Below are 18,595 nucleotides of genomic sequence, written 5' to 3'. Positions count from 1 at the left end.
TCTTTGGCTTCCTCCGAAGGGTAGCAGCAGCATTGCGTTGAAAAAAAAAACCGAGCACGTTGAACCCCCAAGTGCGACAATGCCCGTCGCGATCCTCCAGACCCAAGATTCCGATGCTTCGGATTACTTATCAGGTTGTCCTCCGTTAAATCTACCTTATTCTGAGCCCTTGGCACTCTAACCCGGTAACAATCCCACTCCAAGGGAGGAAACTGCATATTCGGCGGCAGTCTCGCACCGTGTCTGAACATTGCCGCCGTGAAGTCGGTCAGCATGCCCGCGGGGAAAGACGCCAGCCAATCTGCAGCAGCAGCAGCATCGATTCTTGGAGCCAGCGACATCATCTTGTGGATGGCGAGCTTCTTCAAGGCAGTGACCTCCGAAGTCTCGTAGCAGTGGTGCAAAAAAAAGCCGGAGTGCGCAGTCTTTTCCCGTCTCGGGGTCCTCGGTCTGGGCATCAACCGGGGGAACCAACACCTCGATCGCCTCGTCGTGGAGCTCGTCAGTATTCCAGATGCAGGTGGGCGAGATCTATCGGATCGAGCTCGTCGGGCTCGCTGCAGCAGATCTCTTGGGTGTGTAGCCAGTTGTTGAACCGGCCAAAGACTTTGACTTCAACGTCTTTGACCAAAAGACGCATTATCTTCGTCTCCCTCTCGGCGCTGCGCATACGATGGAATGACTCGCGAAAGAAGGGAGAGTGGTACGAAATGACCTCGAGGAACACACGGAACTTCTTCTGCTCCGCTCCGACGAAGATATTCACCATAGGGGCATTAGGGTTACTAGGCAGCAGTTAGATATGGAAAAGTTAATTGGGATCGAGGCCAGCGAGCTCGCCTGAAGCAGGCAAAGTGCTTCTTCTTTGGCGAGGAAGCAGGAGCGGATCCATCGAAAGTTCCAGGTGCAACAACTCGGGGACAAGCTGCCCCATTGGTGTGGGCGACTTGTAATGGAGGTCGGGGGCGGCCTGGGGGTGCAGCCTCCGCCTTACGTTTCGTACCGTTGGCAGTGCGGACGAGGGCTGTGGCTTCCGTCAAGCTGAACGGAGCTGAACGTATTCAGGTGCCACTTTGACTGCCTTTCGTGTTTTTACGTTGCTGATGAGCGTTCAGAGAGGTCGGAGTCAAAGGTTTCTTGGTAAGGAGAAGGGGAGAAGCTGTTGAGTGACGATGGCATGGGAATTTGACGAAACGGTCCAGAGGTGAGAGGTTGTTAGACCCAAGAAACCCCTCGAGTTTTACTCTTCGCTCTTCACCTTACGTGGTGAAGAGCGCGAACGCGAAGTAATGCTAAAATACTGATGTGTTGAAATGGAAGCGTTGGTGAGGCGGTGAAGGTTGGCGAGGAAAAGCTTCCGATGCTGAAAAAATATTGGGAAATTTATTGAAAATCAATCAGGCTGATTGTGATGGAAGGTTTCCAAGTGATGAAGAGTCGAGGCGAAACTTGTTAGGTATCGACGTGGTCGTACCGTTCAAGAAGATACTCAGAGCGAGAAATACCTTTCCTTGTCTCGGATGGTGCTACGCAAGCACATGGTGTGTTTTGAGAAGGAGCACAGTAAGCAAGTGATGAAGAGAAAATGAACTGGGGTTGCGCGGGAAGGTTGTTGAAGCGTTATCAACGAAGTTGAGAGTCAGTGCCTATATTTGGCTATGACTCGGCTCAAACGTCTGACTTGATGAAGGAAAATGCTTCTTACTCATAAAGTAAGCGATAGAAGAGTAGTTCAGGACATGAGCTCAGTAAATGAAGATATTAACGGCACGAATTTATTGTGTGCCTGAAAGGGCTCCACGCCGTTACAGGCTACGCAAAGCTCGTCGGTTACAGGAAAGGTTGCCACGTGACTCGAAATTCGACCAGTGCTGCTCTAGAGTGGAAACTTTTTGTAAAAAAAAAAAGACGCATGCTATTTAAAGAAAAGGACAAGATAGCAGCGCATATTGCTGACTAGACAAATATGCGAGAACTTGAGGGCTGCACAGAGGGGCGGATGATTACTATGATCACCAGCAGCCTGCCCAAAGCCCTATCAACAACCCATCAGCACCTAAGTCCTAGAAATCCCAGAGAGCCCGATAGCATAAGACGCAACGCAGCGTAAGGGTCATGCTGATTTATCTGTGTGCTTGACGAGGGCTCTCGGACACTATTCAAATTCTCATGGGTACGTACCTACTGCAGCAACAAACGAATCGGAAAATGGAGATTCAAATCAAGAGTGGAGTCCAAGAATTGTTTAGAAAATAAAACTTTATTAAAATCCATTCGACGACAGCTTTGGCACATAAGTTTTCTGTCCAGCGAGAAGATATCAAAGTGCAGAAGACGAAATTGATGAAATGACGTTCAAATAGTCTTAGCCCAAGTGGCTTGGCACCATTCTCACGAACATCTTTTGAAGCCACATCATTTCCAGCCTCACTTCGCACCTGTACCACTTGCATCTCTCCTTTGGTACTTTATCCCTACCACCACTTTAATTCTACACTTCTCTTCTTCCACTCCTTCGCCAGCTTTCGATCAACATGGCCCCAATTACCAAGGACAAATACTCTGTTATCCTCCCGACCTACAACGAGCGTCGCAACCTGCCCATCATTACCTGGCTCCTCAATCGCACATTCACCGAGCAGTACGTTCACATACATATCTCCAATGACCTCGCCGGCGCAGAAACTAATTGCCCCCTGCAGAAACCTCGACTGGGAACTTATCATCGTCGACGACGGATCTCCAGACGGCACCCAAATCGTCGCGAACCAACTCGCCAAAGCCTACGCCCCCCACGTCCTCCTCAAGGCGCGAGCCGGCAAGCTCGGTCTGGGAACGGCATACGTACACGGCCTGCAATTCGTCTCAGGGAACTATGTTATAATCATGGACGCCGATTTCTCGCACCACCCCAAGTTCATCTCGCGCATGATCGCGAAGCAGAAAGAGCTCTCTACCAACGGTGGATACGACATTGTCACTGGTACGCGATACGCCGGTGATGGAGGTGTCTTTGGATGGGACCTGAAGCGCAAATTGGTGTCGAGGGGCGCCAACCTTTTCGCGGATACGGTGTTGAGACCTGGAGTTAGTGATTTGACGGGTAGTTTTAGACTGTACAAGAGGGCGGTTCTGCAGAAGGTCATTGAGAGTACCGAGAGTAAAGGATATACCTTCCAGATGGAGATGATGGTCCGGGCTAAAGCGATGGGCTGCACAGTTGCGGAGGTGCCGATTACCTTTGTTGATCGCCTGTACGGCGATTCAAAATTGGGATCGTCAGAAATTGCTGAATACGCTACTGGGGTCTTGCGGTTATGGCTTAAGGTCTAGGGGATCTACGAAGGGCGTCTTGGCAGGTATAACTAATGTATGGATGTTTCTTCGAGGTCCAAGGGGTATTGTACACTATGTGGATCAGATGGGCTCATGCCACTGCGCCACGATTCTATGCATTTTCTTTGATGTGATGTTTATCGCATACTTGTTTCTTGTGTTTGTTACTTATCAGGTTGGATTTATAATTGTTTGGCTGCGAGAGCATGCGGCGAGAGCATGCGGAACTGAAAGCTCTATGTGACCCCCGCGGACAAGCGTGCGCACTATTTCAGCTCCGGGGACGCAATCTGATTCACGTATAAGAGAAACGTCCCTGTGCTTATTCACTGAAGAACTAGATTTGACTCTGATTACAATCGGTAAGCAGCATCTAGTATACAGATTGTCTAGAGTGTAAGTGGTTGATTTGTCTCTAATACTGAATGCTGAATATTGTCTGAATCACAACTTATCCTCGAAGCGTATCAAGGATTCACTATATGGGTGACTAGCACTACATGGATATCTAGGTCTATATAAGCAGCTCAGCACTGGTTTTTTAAGAAGATATCTTTCAGTTCTAATCTTGTCGACCTCCGCGACAGAACAGTATCCAATGACTTCCAACAACAGCTACCACCTCGACGGGGATGCTAAAACTGCGCCACGAGCGTCAACATCTGCAATGCATACCGAGGACCACGGCAATATCGCTTCCTCCACACGGGCATTGATTCCTTTCACAGATCATGTGTTAGCTCATGGGGACTTCAAGCTTGATCCATATACCCCTGGTCAGTACACTCAGTTCTTCTACGAGCTTAATTTTCTGACAGACTGTATCACAGAAGCGTACTCCATCACCGAGAAGCCGACGATGTACTCTGCCGATGGCTCTGTCGTCGAGATCGAACTCCCCTCCTCATGTCACATCGCGGTCATCGAATGGCCCAAGCCGAACCCAGACTTTACGATCTTCAACCGCCTGCCTTATGAGCTCAGACTGCGAATCTGGTACTTCGCATTACCAGCAGCACGCCTTGTACTCGTCACTACCATCGTCACCCGGTATGAAATGACGGTCTTGATGAAACCCATTGGCCAAGTTCGCTACGACAAGGAGATGCAAAGATTAAGATTGGTTTGTAGGGAATCCCGAGATGTCTTCGAGAGTAACTATCGCGTACTTCCGATACTCGGCTCAAGCATTGGATCACTATGGGACGAAGACCTTGCACCCGAGAACTACTCCGGGCTTGGCAACAACGACCTCCAATTCCGGAACACTGGCCCCTGGTACGTTGACGAGAGGAGAGATACACTCTTCATACATAAGAACATAAAAGATATCATGGAAAAAAACGCATGGCTTGACATGTCCCGACTTACAAACCTTGCGGTCCGTACTCGTTTATTCACCGAACTCGCCGATGAAGGGGATACAGGCTTTTGCAATATAAAGCTTGCCTTGGAATTTGTAGAGCAGTGTCGAGTATTGAAGACCCTTACCCTCGAAATCTACTCGGCAAACTTTCCAAATCAAAATACAGGCTATAAATTTGAGCCTCACTTTCTCGAGATCAACCGCGATTTTGCTGACTATTTACCCGCTCAAGTGATCGGCCCATGGAGCGAGAGCTACCAACGATATGCATCACGACTTGCCAGAAAGTTTCTGAACAATGCGGATGATGTCAGAAGAGAAATCCAAGGGTATCTAGCAGATAATCCAGAAAGCAGACTGAGGATGGTGGAGATCAAAGTCTGCACCTTAGCCACGATAGAAGGCCCAGCATGGCTAACCAAGATGGTCAATCTTCTCCCTACCAACCCGCAGTATTCCGATGTCTGCTTCCGCATGGAGATGCCGTTTCGCGATACATCGGTACCGCACTATCTTTTGTTCGACTGGGCTAAGACTCCGTGTCGCTATGATGGCACGATCAATTGGCTGGAGCCATACGAGAGCATATCCGAGATGTTCCGGCAGGCGGGTGATGAGGAATAGCGTTTTTCAGAAACGGCTGGAGGACATTTGGTATGTGCGGTGGAGAGTGGCATGGACTTTCTGTGCTTGGTCGTTCGGAATCGATCTCAGCATTTCGGTCCCTTCTTTGATAGTCGGTCGATAGGTAGAGGTCTGTGGAGCTCCGTGGCACCCGGCGATGCGCATATTCCCATACTATTTCTTGTGCTCTTTTTTGCGCTCTGGCATAATGATTCTGCCCACTGGCGCCGCAGCTTTTCGCTTGCGTTCTCTTCCTCAAATAGCAATTTAACATTTTGCTTTACGGTTCTGTTACTCCGTTGGTGTCATATTACAGTACCATGTGCATGTTGATGTGTTTCTGGGAGACCGACGATGACCCAGGGGCTCTGACCTAGCTCTTGATAGCGCTGGGAGGGCTTTCATTGTAAGTAAATAGCAGGCCTTATAGCATCACGTGTTGGACTCATCCTGTTGGAAGGTGCGATACAGATTAGCGCCAGGTGTATTTCGCTGAGCTGAGCTTCAGCTTCGCTCCTTTTCCTCAACCAATTCAATAGCATCTCCCCCCATATTCTTCATATTCATCTTATCCAAATCCAACTGCAGTCATTCGTCTCGCCCGCGCTTTATCGCTTTCTCGACAGTTATTTGTCGACCCAACATCAACATTGATAAGCATCCCAGCTACGCCATACACCCACGATCCCTTCAGCATATCAGCGATGTTGATATCAACGGAAGAAACCAGTATACAGGACAGTGCTGAGCGGGAATTCCCAAGGCTAATTCCACATCCTCCGATTCTCCATCCGAGTAGTCCTGGGGCGATTCTTGAACCTCCATTCAGCACTAGTACGTGACCTGTCCACAACCCTGCGAATAACATACATTAATTGAAAATCAGGTGACTACATAATCACCGACAAGCCTTCGTTCTACAATCCAGATGGCTCCATCGTCCAAGGTGATTTCTCGCCACCACATCGCTACTCTTTTGTCGACCGGTCAAACCCCTCACGTCCCCATCACTTCAAGTACATTGAGCGGGAGGAAGAGTTCTTGTTGTTTCGCCTCTTACCAACCGAGTTGAGACTCAAAATCTGGTTCTTTGCTCTGCCTGGCCCACGTACTTTATACCTCAGCTCTCTGGGGCGTATATCTTTCACGAGCTACCTCAGCATAATCAAGCCTATCGATGAGTCTTTCCGCTCCAACCGTAGTTTGGGGCAGCTGCGACTAGTCTGCCAGGAGTCCAAAAATCTCTTTGACAATATGTATCGTAGGATCCCGATTCATATCCCGGGCATGGGCTTTCGGTGGAACAGGACAGCTATGTCAGATTACCACTCCGACATCAGCAATGGCTTCGACATCAATGGCACGCATAGCTATATTGACGAGAAGCGTGATACGTTGATTATTGACCCGAGAGTCATATTATACGCAAAAATCAAGTCTTTGATTGATTTATCCCGCGTCTCACACTTGGCAATTGCTCACTATATGGTCACGTATGGCTTAACCAAGGACGAGCCATTTGCGAACCCCCAAAAGATCATCGAGAAGTTGAACCAGTGGTGCCCTAATCTGAAAACGCTCACTGTCCTATGGACCAATCGCGGCTTCGATATAGAAATACCAAACACCAAGTCCATCCTGCATTTCCTCGAGATCGGCGACGACTTCACTTCTTTGCAACTGGAAAGTATAGATTACCAGGTCATTTTCAATGGCTTCGATCCGCTAGTCGGTAGGACACAGAAACTCCGCCAAATCAAGTCCTGGGCGGGCCGTACTCAAGAGGAGCTTCGAGCTGCCATTGACAGCTCTGGCAAAAAATCACGCCTCAAGATCAAGACTTGTATGCTAGCTAAGATCGAAGGTCCTTGCTACTATCCACAGCACAAGTGGCCCAATACCATAACGTATCTTCTGCCGAAGGCCCCACGATTTTCCAACGTCTGCTACTGGACCGAAGAGCCGCGATGTGATAAATCGGGCAGCTACTTCATGAGACTTCATGATCTTTGGGCCCAGGCCCCTTGTCTTTTCGACGGTTCAATCATTCCGCTGGAAGTGGATGAGGATCCATACGAGGGTATGGCTGCAATGTTTGCGGGCTGCAATAGTGGTGGCGATGAAGAATGAATGTTCGGATGGGTATCCGCGCTGAGGCTCAATGGCTTCATGATAGACCAGACCACTTGGGTTCCTTGGATGAAAAATTTGTCGTTTGCAGATGTAAAGAACCTTTGGGGCGGGCTCAATAGATCACGATATGATGCTTTCATTCGGTGTTCAGCAGTGGACGGCTCGAAGGACAGCATACTACATCAGCAGTTGGTCTCACGCGTACACTTGCTTTGGAAGAAATCGTTTCTGAATTCGATATCGGCAGTGTGCTCGCGGATATAAACCTTGGAAGTTGGAGTCTGTGGGATCCTTGATAGAAATAGCGAGCGACCTTTTGGAATGCAAGATGCACTCCCAGCGCTATACAGCCTGTAAGGAGCCGTACTATTTGCCAGCTGCCTTTGACAAAGTTCTATTCATACGCTGGACTGCACTCAGGTCTTTGAAGCGAGAATGCTTGCAGAGCTCATGTTTTTCAACAAAGAGCAGCGGAAGATGAGTGTCTGTGAATGCAACTTACGTGGGTTATAGCTGTTGCGCGCCATGATGTCTTTCGTCTTGCTCTCTCTCTTTCTCTCGCTGATGGGATCTCTCTAATATCTACAGAAAGCCCTGCTGGTGTAAATGAAACGCTACTCAATACGAAGTAAAAAAAATTTTTTTGATTACATGTGCCTTTGGTAATTGTGATCAGTGGGCTCTTCAAGGGAAGAATACAAAGACAAGGTTAAGCGGAATTAATCCTTCAAGTACCGGCTTTAACTGGCGACAATCTGCACCAAATTCTCCCTTCATTTCGAAGAAGGATCTCTGAGCTACCGCTCTCCCAGATAACTATGAAGGAAGGGGGATTTACCTTGAGTGAAAATTAAATCGATTTTTGAGTAATTTTGAATAAACTCTTCTCGGTCCTTGAATGTGCTTTATTATATTCGATACAAGTTTGGAGAATTGGTGTGGGAGGTGAGAATATTTCAACTGTTGAAATGGTATAGTGATATGAGTTTATGCCTTCATATTTTTTGGGGATTGCGGATGTTGCCCATTCACGAGTTGTAGACGGATCAGACTTCTACTAAAGGATTGGTGGGCTTGGGAAGTCTCAGCTCTACGCTTTCTTGAACTCTACCACAGTACTTAGAATCCATATTTCAGGAGGAATATGATGAATTATTCGGTCGAGCTGCTCTTCCAAAGACCAGAGACTTGGTCGATGCCAACGCGTGAAGTCCTCGATCCGGTGAAGTGACAAGTATATGGTGCTGTTCTTGCTAAAAGAAAGTGGATCCTGGAGGCCGAGAAACTGAACCCAAACCCGGTCGAGGCGAGGGCTAAGAGCAAAGGGCCGGAAATTTTTGAAGGTTTGGTGAAAGCCGGAGAGCTTGTCACAGTCACGTGTACCCGATGTAGGCTAGGCTCTGTCAAAACATCGAAAAGAGAAGGCGCCCCACGCTAGCGGCCGAACACCTAGCCCCTCACCCAGCCGCGCTTTATCTTGTTGAATTTCTGAGTCACGCGCTGACGGATTCACTTTCTGAGTAAGATAAAGGCATCAGAAGCCTCTGAGGTTTCGCGTCCTTTCTACCACACAACAACGGTCGATAGTCAGTCAACATGAGGCCCTCAGTAAGTTCGCGACAGTTGGCAAATTCTGTCAGATCTTTTGATTGGAGGCCCTCCCTTCAAGCTATGCTTATTTCGTGAGGAAGGCCAGAAGCTGATATTATGGCAGAGCCAGAGACCATACCGCAAGCCAGATGAGCGCGTCCGAAAACCGGCCCATCAGAACTCCGAGGTCAGAGATCGCGTCGACGAGACAGCCAACATGTCGTCTGGCTGGACCGGACTTTCCGGTCAAGCCTCCCCCTTCAATCCTTCCAGATTCGCCGCTTACCAATACGGCGCGAGTGGTACTTCCGTTTCTGACCCATACGGTCCCATGAGCCATGCAGGACCCTCAGTCCCTTCAAGTTGGGCTCCGATCGCCGGTTCCCCGTATAAAATCTCAGTATGGATGCCAAATCCAGCAGCTACATCAAATTCCTCGACTACCTTCAACCAAAACTGGAATCAGACGTCTTCCAACTACCCTCCCTTCTCCACGCCGACTGAAGCTGGTCCGAGTCTGTATCCCAACTACCCTTCATTATCTACGCCAACTGAAGCTAGTCTGAGTCTATATCCGGACCCAGAAGGATATTACAACTCTCTTAGTTCAGCTCCAGCCTACCCCATATACTCGCCAGCTCCTACGCCCTCAGCATACGCCCCATACAGCCCCCCAGATACAGGTCTCCTATTGCAAACGAGCCCTTCCGAAAACGTCCCTGCCCCTGACCACGTTCTCGACTCGCGCAGCTATGACGGAGACTACGCAAATCTCGTATCCCCCAGCCCAGAGCGCGCGGCATCTCCTCCTCCACCTGATATCGTGATCAGCCCCCTCCGAGCTCGCCCAAGCGCATTCCAAGGCCTACTCGAGTCTATCGAGCGCGACGAGACCCCCAGTCCAGCAGCCCCCGAAGTCGAACGCTACGCCAACCCTCGCGCCAACCGCAGCGCCTACGGCAAAGAATACGTCCAGATTACTGAGGATGAGCTGCACCAGATCCGCCCTGATTACGGCAAGATGAAGCGCCTGGTTGGATTCGTCAACGCGGAGAAGGGGATCAGGAGCAAAAAGGGAAAGGGGAGGAAGAATGTGCATCTCACGTTTGTCGAGCAGCGGGCGTTGAATACTCTGCGGATCAAGGCTGGTAGACCTGCGCTGATGAGGGTCAAGAGGAGCAGGGAGGATCAGGCTGATTGGGACAAGGCTGCGAAGGTGAGGAATGCGGAGTTGGAGAGCAAGTTGGATCAGGAGCGAGAGGAGATTCGAGAGATGGAGATGATGGAAGAGGCGGCGGATGAGGGTGAATTTGGGGACGAGGCATGGGGAGCTGAGTGGCGATAAGGAACCGGTTTATCGGTTCTTGATCTGGCAAAGGTGTTTTATATCTGACGTCTATCGGGTTGCTCTAGCAGAGCTTGTTTGACCACAATCCTTTTCTTCTCCCTTCTCATATGCTCTCTCTGGTTTTCGTTCGCCAAGCGTAGCGATGTTCTGAGTCGACCAACAGGAGATGTTTTTCTTTTTTTTTTCAATGTCTTGACGATCGGTGGCCTACAGTCTGGAGGTGCTATGTAGTCGAGTACAGGTCCAGTATTTGAGTTCATAGCCTTCGCAGTTCACACGAGAACATTTGGTAAGGGGTCGACGGTGGACATGTAATTATCGAACCTTCTTTTTCTCTCGACTATCCCCTTGTCTCGTTTGAGTGCTGGATATCCCAAACATCGCAAAACGGCACTACATCGCCCTGCTCCAATCTCACCTGACGACCCAACGTCTAGACAGACGTGCGTTTGAGCTCGGGGCAGTGTTCTGGGAGTATTTGTATGCTAGATGTTGGTGGGAAGTACGGTACTGGGCAACTGCTGTTGGCCACTTAAGCGAGGACATCGAAACCAACCCTAGACATTCAGCTATCACTTCTAAATTGCGTAACAATCACAAATTCAAATCAAGTACAAATTGTACCATTCGATTCCTCAAGGTGATTCGTTTTCTTTCACGAACTCCGTGGTGTTGTTCAATCGAACAGTCGTGGCCAATGGAATACAAATACATCCTATCCACCTTTTCCCAGAGTCCTGAAGATCCCCGCGACACTTGCCGCCAAAGTCTGGCTAGCAGATGGCATGATTCGCTTCCCTGTTCCATATCTGGAGTCTGACCTGACCTATCTCTGGACTCGTACCGGAGCAGATAGCATTACTGTTGCCCCAGGCTCTGATCTCAACACCATACGCCAGCCCAATGCCTACTCTTCATTTGATTCTGAGGGACCTGGCACAGACCTCAGGAGATATCTTTGTTCTGAATCTGGCGGAGAACTCAGTCTCGGCCATCAATTAGATGCACTTCTCCAAGATCCCGCTCATCGCCCTGCGCAACATCCTGGAGCCTCCCAACCAAAAAGACGGAGCGCCTGCGAAAGTTCCCCGGGCGTCGGTCCCCGGAGCCATTCGCGACCATCCTTGGTTAATTCCAATCCGCCAGCTCATTCGGCCTATTGCTGATACACGTGTGGAGACGCGTACGTCGATTCCATGCGTGAACCTCAACCACTCGCTACTGGCCTTGAGAAAGGTAGCAGCGGAATTCGCAGGCATCGAGGGGCGTCAAAATCTCCAACGAATGCTTGGCTCTCGGATCGTAGTGGCGATCCTCTCGCTGCCACCTGCCCCTGCCTCCATAAGAGCGTGGTCGCAGAGCCCTCTAGTTCGCGAGCGAAACTTCTCGAGACAAGTGCTGGACACGCTGCGGTTGATGCCAGTGCAATTCACGAAAAGGCTGAGCTAGAGAGTTTTGGGCGTTGACTCCTCTCTTTAATCGAGCTCGAGTCGGCTCTTGAAGACTTGTTTGGCGTCGAGATCGACTTCGATGTCTCCATCCATCACTGCCAGTGGATTGCCGTCCTCACTTGGATTTGACCGGGGCCGTCTGTTTTATCTCGAGCTGCGTCGCCCCGAGCTGAGGTCTGCCTTGGGAAGAGAAGTGTGCTGTTGAGTTGGACATCGACACTGCAGCGACCGTTGTCGATACGAATTCTCTCCATACGACAACCTATTCTCTGGCGCTTCTGCTTCTATGGCCACCGCTCTACCGATAAGCCACGCCCCAGCTCCAGCTCCAAAAACTTCGGTCCGGTCATCTGTTCATCATAAAACAGATGAGAAGAAGAAAATAAAAAAGGGGGGTTAGACAATAACCTACCTACCCACCCATCTATTCAGCCCAATCCAACAAAATTCCCAATAAACATACACAATAAACAAATAGAATCCATCTCTCAACACTTTCCCGCTTTCACCTCCCTCCCTCCCTCTCCTCTCCTTTCGGCCTCTTCTCGCCTCCCGCGCAGGAGGGGAAAAAAAAAAAATTTCACCGACTTCATATGAAAAAATTTCAGCTCCATCTTCCACAACTGGCGGAACTCGGGGACGATGGCCTAGCGGCTCAAACCCTCAGGTTCTGCTATAGTTGGTGTAAATTCGCCGTGAGACCCAATCGATCATCGGAAAAAACCTATTCAGTTAGGTTTGTAGACTAGAACCTCATATCCATCATCCCTTATCCGATGATATGAGCTTCTAGTTGAGTTTTGCAATTTTCAATTTTTTTTTTTTTTTTTTTTTTTTTTTTTTTTTTTTTTTTTTTTAAAAAAAAAAAAAATAGAAGCATCATATTTAACAGGTGTCATCTCGTTGCAGCACTGGGAAAATGCATGCAAGACAAGCTGATCGTCGTGGGCTCACTGGATACTGGACTAGAATCAAGCCAATGCAGGAAGAGCTTGTACTTGCGTGCATCGTTGAAGCCTTTGCGGAGCTCGGCGTGAAGCTTAAAAAGTCTGCTGTGGGCGAAGCACTGCCACCTTCAAGCTGCTCCCGAAACACTAGTATCTAGTCCCCCGACTATATGAAATTCTCGCCGATGAAAAAGTTGTCGAGAGGAGGGAAGCCTCGTATTTCAAATCCACTGCGCAGGTACTATCAGAATCCGACATTACTTTGATTAGCCCATTGCTACATGTTCCTCCCTCCAGTAACCATGAGCACCTGTCCCGTGATATAACTAAACAGCGGACTCGCAACGGCCAAGATGGAACTCGCAGCCTCCGTAGCCGATCCTGGCCTTCGAAGCGGAATATCCAAGTTCGCATTAGCTTGCTGGCTCCCCTGTCCCTTCGGTATGCCCAAAGCAATCTTCTCTCCATCCGGCGTCGTCACAAATGCTCCATCCTCCTTGGCCGCCGTCAACATCGTCGAAATATTTCCAAACGCAATGCTGTTCGCGCGGACGCCAAACTTCGGGCCTCATTCCTTCGCAATGACCTTCGTAAGGCCATTGATGCCCGATTTTGCAACACCGTAGTTAGCTTGGCCGGCAATACCGTGTACGCCCGAGGTCGAGGAAATATTGATGATGCAGCGGGGCTCGCCGTTGGTGACACGGAAGTAGGGAGCGGCTTCGCGGACGAGCTTGAAGGGGGCGGTGTTGTGAAGGGCGATGATATTTTCCCATTGTTTGTCGGTCATCTATAATGCCTTGCGTCAGTGCTGGTCAAAATCATTTGCCAGCTCGCAGAGAGGTCGCGAATTCCAGAATGCTATTATACCTTGTGGATCACGCCGTCCCAGGTGTATCTATCAAATCCGTCAGCGGTTGCTCCCATGGTTCTTGTTGAGAGGAGCTCACCCGGCATTGTTGACGATGATGTGAATCTTGCCATTGCCAAATTATGCTGCCTTCTTGACGAGAGTTTTGAGGTATTCGGCATCCAGCATATCGCCAGCGACAGCTAGAGCCTTGCCACCGGACTTGTTGATGTTGTCGGCAACCTGCCTTGCTTTCGCTATTGCCTTCGTATCAACATTGCCCTTTTCCAACCAATGCGAGACAGCATACTCCCATCAATATCCGACACGATCACTTTGGCGCCTTCATTTGCGAATAACCTCGCTGCTTCGGCACCAATTCCTTGACCTGAACCGGTAATGATAGCGACCTGCCCGGCCAACATACCCTTGGGGTAATTGAGATGGCTGGCGATCTGGGCAGCTCGCTCTGCCATCTTGAGAATACGTTACTTGAATATGGGTGGTAGCAAAAAATGCAGAAGCGTTTGTTACGCTACAAGGAAAGAGAAGTTGGGTCTCATGTTTTTTGAATTGAAGATTAGAAAACAGAAGAAGAGTTTCCCACGATTGGCGGGGAAGCTCCACGATACTTCTCATATACCTATAGCTACTGTACCCCGGATCTGCAATGGGGCTGCCGAGCCGAGGCTACCGAAGTCTTGCCGAATAGTACTCGAACCCGAGGCAATACTGTTTATTTACTATGTCAAATAAACGAGAAAATATACCTGCCTACCAGTAGGAAGGTGAACGATAAAGTCAAATGTTAACATCATCTCAACTCTATCATTTATTCGTCTTCGTTTATCTTCCATCGCTAGTCAGCTAGCACGTGATGCCAGGAGCTCCATGATGAAAATCGAACGCCTTTAACAGTCCATATAAATGCGATGCCGCAGCCATGACTACAAGTACGTGGAAAATCTGGTGAGAGCTTCCCCAGATGTCGAACGACCCGGGCCATGAGCGTTCGGGCCAGCGAGCCTAAGTATCACTCAGCATCTCAGACGAGCTACCCAGAGCAGGATAACTCACAGCGTATAGTCCAGCTCCCATAATATAGAAGACTCCCTGCAGAACCAACCAGGTAAGACCAATTCGGCTCTGCATCTCCCTGAAGCCAAACATCTCCAATCCGTGGAAGACAGGAAAAACTGCCGACAAACCCATCAGGACGAACATGCCCGCTCGGTATGGCCGCCAAGCTGGGGTCCTGAAGCGCTCGAATATTGATACTGCAGCGCAGCCAGTTCCCAGAGAAGATATCTATAGGCCAAGTGCCGAAGTTCAGTCGTTCAGTCTTACCTCACATCGAGGGCCCTATGAAAACATACCATAGTCCAGTAAAACTCTTGCAGGTGGGGATGACAGTAAAACCCGTAATAGATACTCGGTATAAAACTGCCCGTGATCAAAAGCACAATCCCAACGTAGTCCAACTTATTGCCAAACTTGGAAACAAGCGGGGAGTGGTTCGAAATTGTATGATATGTTCCAGACATACCAAGACATAGGGCAGCACCCAGGAAGAAGCACCCAAAGGCCAGAATGTCCGAGGATGCTGCTGTCTCGTATCTCGGCTTCACAGCAGCGTAGATGACGACTCCAGCCACTGAGAAGATCAATGCCCCCAGCAGATGGGAGTAGATGTTGACAGACTCATTGTGGAGGTAACCGAGACTGGCGAATGACTTTTTGAAGGACTCGGATGCTGGGCGATATCCTGAGTGGATATAATGATTGTCTTGTTGCCAGGAAGGCAGATCATCCCATAACACGGTCAGAACATTTTCGACGCGTTTCTCCAGATTCTTTGCGGCATCCTTGATAATCTCGCTCGTCGACCCCCTTCTCTGCCGGACCGACATGAGGTTCGATTGATTGCAGGACTGTAGAGGTGGGGAAAGAGCCGTATTTACGGTAAAGAAATTTCGACAGAGGTTCCCGGTAACCACAAAGAAGGCTCGGAATTGAAATGTACAAATCCAAGCAGTAATAGGGATTGCGACTCCATGATAAGTAAGTATGCAGAATGTTGAGAGCGGGTCGTTGCTGCTACCGAGGGCGTTCCGCACTAACAAAGTTGACTCCTGACGCTCAAGGCAGAAAGATGCCCCTCCATCGCGACAACATCAACAAACATTACGACCCACTACTACACTCGCTCTATATGCCCAATCAATGTCTTCGCGTAGTGGTCGCACGCCCTCAGGACCATGGGGTCGACTAAAACCTGTGAATGTGGATCCTCTCGAGGAAATCGGCCTACCATCGAAGGGCGACAATAGGCAAGTACTGAATGTCAACATCATTCCTTACCTGGTATCACTAACTCGCTACCAGGCTTCTCGATCACAGAGCACAAGAGCGATACTACACGAAGATTGTCGAGCGATATATGGCATTCTGCTCCGAAGCAGGACGAGGCGATGAACTTCGACGGCGGATGGCACGTATGGGCATATCCCACGAGAGCAGCGCCGAGAACCAGCGACCGAAGACAGCTCCTGCTACCCCCACAATATCAATGAATACAATGGCCGACAACGCAGACGTCTCAGGGCAGAAAGATCTCTCGGTCTTGATAATGGCAATGCGGAAGCTTCGGGAGGGGATCGTGGCTTCAAAGAGGGTGGACGACTTCTCGATACAGGCGTATATATTCTGCATCAGGCTCTCGATACTGGTCAAACATATGGAATCCTACCATCCCGCCATACTACATCTCCTCAAGAGAATGCACACGGTGCAGCCTCTCACTAGCACGGAAGTGCAGGAGTTTGTGGGGTATTGGGTTTTGGACCTTGCTTGCAGGCAGAACGAGTTGTCACAGGCGTATCTGGTACGGCGTGAACACCGTCTACGCGACCCGAAGGTGGACGCTCTTCTACGAGCACTTACGCACGACAATTATTATCTGTTCTGGAGGGTGAAGAGGAGTGTGGATGGACACAAGGCTAAGCTTATGGAGTTCGCTGAGGATATGATGAAGAGGCAGGCGTTGAAGTGTCTGGGTCGAAGCTACCTCAGCATTGATCTAAGTTCTGTGGAACTGTATACGAATACCCCGTGGCCGTTGCTAGCTAAGGAATATGGTGTCGGGTGGCAATTGGAAGGCACCAAGGTCATTATTCGGAAGCCAAAGACCAAATGACCACGCAATCTCCTTGTTGAGGAAGCTAACCACACTATTATTTAGTCTGAGAGGCCAAGTTTGGCATGTAGGTCTGGCCTGCATGCCTCCCTCTAAAACTTCATACTAAGCTGGACTCAGGTTGACCCATAACAAAGTACCATCCATCGGTACGAGCTGGTACCAAATTGTTTTGGCTCGTACCATATGGTTGTGAATCTGAGAGACTGTTCACAAAGGAATCCGCCATTCCCGGGCCACCATGTCGATACATAGCCGAGGATTTCAGTATTGTTGTAATTCTGAAATCTAGACTCCCTTCATGACGCAGAAGATTACCGATTCCACCATTCCACCCGATAGATGTCTTACATTGACCTGCCAGATATCTAGACCACAATAAGACAGAAAGGTGGATTTCGGACATTCCGTTCTCTCTACTCGAATATGAGAGCTGGCTATCTCCGCTTAGGAATACCATCTTTACTTTTTCGAACGGCCCAAGGAGAGCGGTGGGTGTACCACCACCTAGCGCTGGCTCCCAAATTCCGATAAAAAACTCTTTACGTCTGAGTTTTTTTCTACTCCGCAAATCCCTCTCGGATATCGGACTGGCAGCTAAGCACTTTAGCTGTGAATTATAGAATTGAAGTATCGGGCAAGCTCTTATCTTTTTGTGCTATTCTGAAGCTACCTCCGTTTATGTGCGCTTGCACCGCTTTAGGGGGCCGACCTTCGCTTAAATATTTCGTTGACGTAGTAGTCTGTCTGCCCGACGTCTTTCTTCTACGGCGTCTCTCTCTCCATCGACTTCTCTACGGTCTTAGCAAGTCAGATGCAAGTGCTCGGTCCCATCATCTGGTGTTTTGTTGCACATCGCAGAATTCTGTTGAATTTTTTTTGTGTGGAAATGGGTCAGGTGACCGCTTGGGTCGCTCTAAACAGCACTATATATCCATTTCAGTTGTTTCCACGGAGCTTTAAATTAATTAGCCTTCATATGCTCCCAGTAATCTCGAGCAACAAAATGTTAGTGCTCGGTTCTCTTCGGAATGATACAAGTGAGCCGGTTTTTGAAAAATGTATGTAGTCAATTTTGGCTATGTCCTTCCTTCACCTCTAGCTATCATCATCACATTGTCCCATATGTGTCCCGATATCCCTTCTTCCTCTTACTCTCGTCATATTACTGGCCGTAAGTAAGAGGCGATATATGAACAGGTGGTAGGGCTTCTGTGCCGTTTTCTATGTCGATGACACATCTCATCCACGGTATAATAAGCACCATGCTCTTCTCTACCGAGAAGCATTCTTTGATACCTATCGCACAGATGACAAGTTGCACTCGCATGCAAAGCCCATCACAGTGATCTTACGCATGCCTCACTAGCCTCAGTCAAAGCTTAAGTAGTCTGTCAAGTCTCTCGTTTACAGCTGCCAACTCCAGACATTCCAGCCGCATGGGTGCTATTGCCATGCGCTCTATTTCGTTCTCTTCCGATACTCGAACTTTTGTTGCACATCGCACGATAACGTACTGTTATATGGACTGGCTCCTGCCTCTTCGCCAAGTACCTGTGAGCCCGGCCGTGGGAAAATACTTCTAAGGGGAGTGAGGCGCTCGGAGGTCTTAGCTTGCATCTTTCTCTGCTCTTCCAGATCTCATCGTACATGTTATACATCCGTAGCCTGAAAATATCCTGGACCTTTTTTTGATTACTGTATTCTACGTAACTTTGTACGTCACGCTTCGTCACGCTAGGTTCTTGCAGAGA

At 49.1% G+C, this 18,595-nt stretch overlaps 8 protein-coding genes across 8 annotated transcripts; 6 read left to right on the top strand and 2 right to left on the bottom strand.

The window, feature by feature from the left end:
• Positions 1-2,534: 2,534 nt before the first annotated feature.
• Positions 2,535-3,333, top strand: L3040_003053 (uncharacterized protein; the record flags this gene model as incomplete). Its single annotated transcript, XM_007296522.1, has 2 exons — positions 2,535-2,641; positions 2,703-3,333. 2 exons carry the CDS (start codon positions 2,535-2,537, stop codon positions 3,331-3,333), a joined length of 738 nt encoding a protein of 245 aa, XP_007296584.1.
• A 601-nt stretch (positions 3,334-3,934) lies between these two features.
• On the top strand, positions 3,935-5,326 carry L3040_003052 (uncharacterized protein; the record flags this gene model as incomplete). The annotated part of the gene is made up of 2 exons (XM_066154315.1): positions 3,935-4,112; positions 4,167-5,326. 2 exons carry the CDS (start codon positions 3,935-3,937, stop codon positions 5,324-5,326), a joined length of 1,338 nt encoding a protein of 445 aa, XP_066012289.1.
• Positions 5,327-6,030: 704 nt separating this feature from the next.
• Positions 6,031-7,456, top strand: L3040_003051 (uncharacterized protein; the record flags this gene model as incomplete). Its single annotated transcript, XM_007296520.1, has 2 exons — positions 6,031-6,160; positions 6,213-7,456. The coding sequence occupies 2 exons, from the start codon at positions 6,031-6,033 to the stop codon at positions 7,454-7,456; spliced, it is 1,374 nt and encodes a 457-aa protein (XP_007296582.1).
• Positions 7,457-9,055: 1,599 nt separating this feature from the next.
• Positions 9,056-10,394, top strand: L3040_003050 (uncharacterized protein; the record flags this gene model as incomplete). The annotated part of the gene is made up of 2 exons (XM_007296519.1): positions 9,056-9,067; positions 9,174-10,394. The coding sequence occupies 2 exons, from the start codon at positions 9,056-9,058 to the stop codon at positions 10,392-10,394; spliced, it is 1,233 nt and encodes a 410-aa protein (XP_007296581.1).
• Positions 10,395-11,399: 1,005 nt separating this feature from the next.
• On the top strand, positions 11,400-11,846 carry L3040_003049 (uncharacterized protein; the record flags this gene model as incomplete). Its single annotated transcript, XM_066154314.1, has 1 exon — positions 11,400-11,846. The coding sequence occupies one exon, from the start codon at positions 11,400-11,402 to the stop codon at positions 11,844-11,846; it is 447 nt and encodes a 148-aa protein (XP_066012288.1).
• A 1,226-nt stretch (positions 11,847-13,072) lies between these two features.
• L3040_003048 (uncharacterized protein) lies at positions 13,073-14,121 on the bottom strand (the record flags this gene model as incomplete). The annotated part of the gene is made up of 6 exons (XM_066154313.1): positions 13,073-13,291; positions 13,382-13,585; positions 13,666-13,693; positions 13,746-13,771; positions 13,847-13,902; positions 13,956-14,121. The coding sequence occupies 6 exons, from the start codon at positions 14,119-14,121 to the stop codon at positions 13,073-13,075; spliced, it is 699 nt and encodes a 232-aa protein (XP_066012287.1).
• A 391-nt stretch (positions 14,122-14,512) lies between these two features.
• Positions 14,513-15,555, bottom strand: L3040_003047 (uncharacterized protein; the record flags this gene model as incomplete). The annotated part of the gene is made up of 3 exons (XM_007296516.1): positions 14,513-14,671; positions 14,723-14,953; positions 15,022-15,555. The coding sequence occupies 3 exons, from the start codon at positions 15,553-15,555 to the stop codon at positions 14,513-14,515; spliced, it is 924 nt and encodes a 307-aa protein (XP_007296578.1).
• A 313-nt stretch (positions 15,556-15,868) lies between these two features.
• On the top strand, positions 15,869-16,966 carry L3040_003046 (uncharacterized protein; the record flags this gene model as incomplete). Its single annotated transcript, XM_066154311.1, has 4 exons — positions 15,869-15,975; positions 16,031-16,811; positions 16,887-16,908; positions 16,962-16,966. The coding sequence occupies 4 exons, from the start codon at positions 15,869-15,871 to the stop codon at positions 16,964-16,966; spliced, it is 915 nt and encodes a 304-aa protein (XP_066012286.1).
• Between the last annotated feature and the right edge of the window lie 1,629 nt (positions 16,967-18,595).

The sequence above is a fragment of the Drepanopeziza brunnea genome (assembly GCF_022702325.1).
Source record: "Drepanopeziza brunnea f. sp. 'multigermtubi' strain 214-2 chromosome Unknown ctg4, whole genome shotgun sequence".
Lineage (NCBI taxonomy): Eukaryota > Fungi > Ascomycota > Leotiomycetes > Helotiales > Drepanopezizaceae > Drepanopeziza > Drepanopeziza brunnea.
This window is presented reverse-complemented; position numbering and strand designations above follow the sequence as displayed.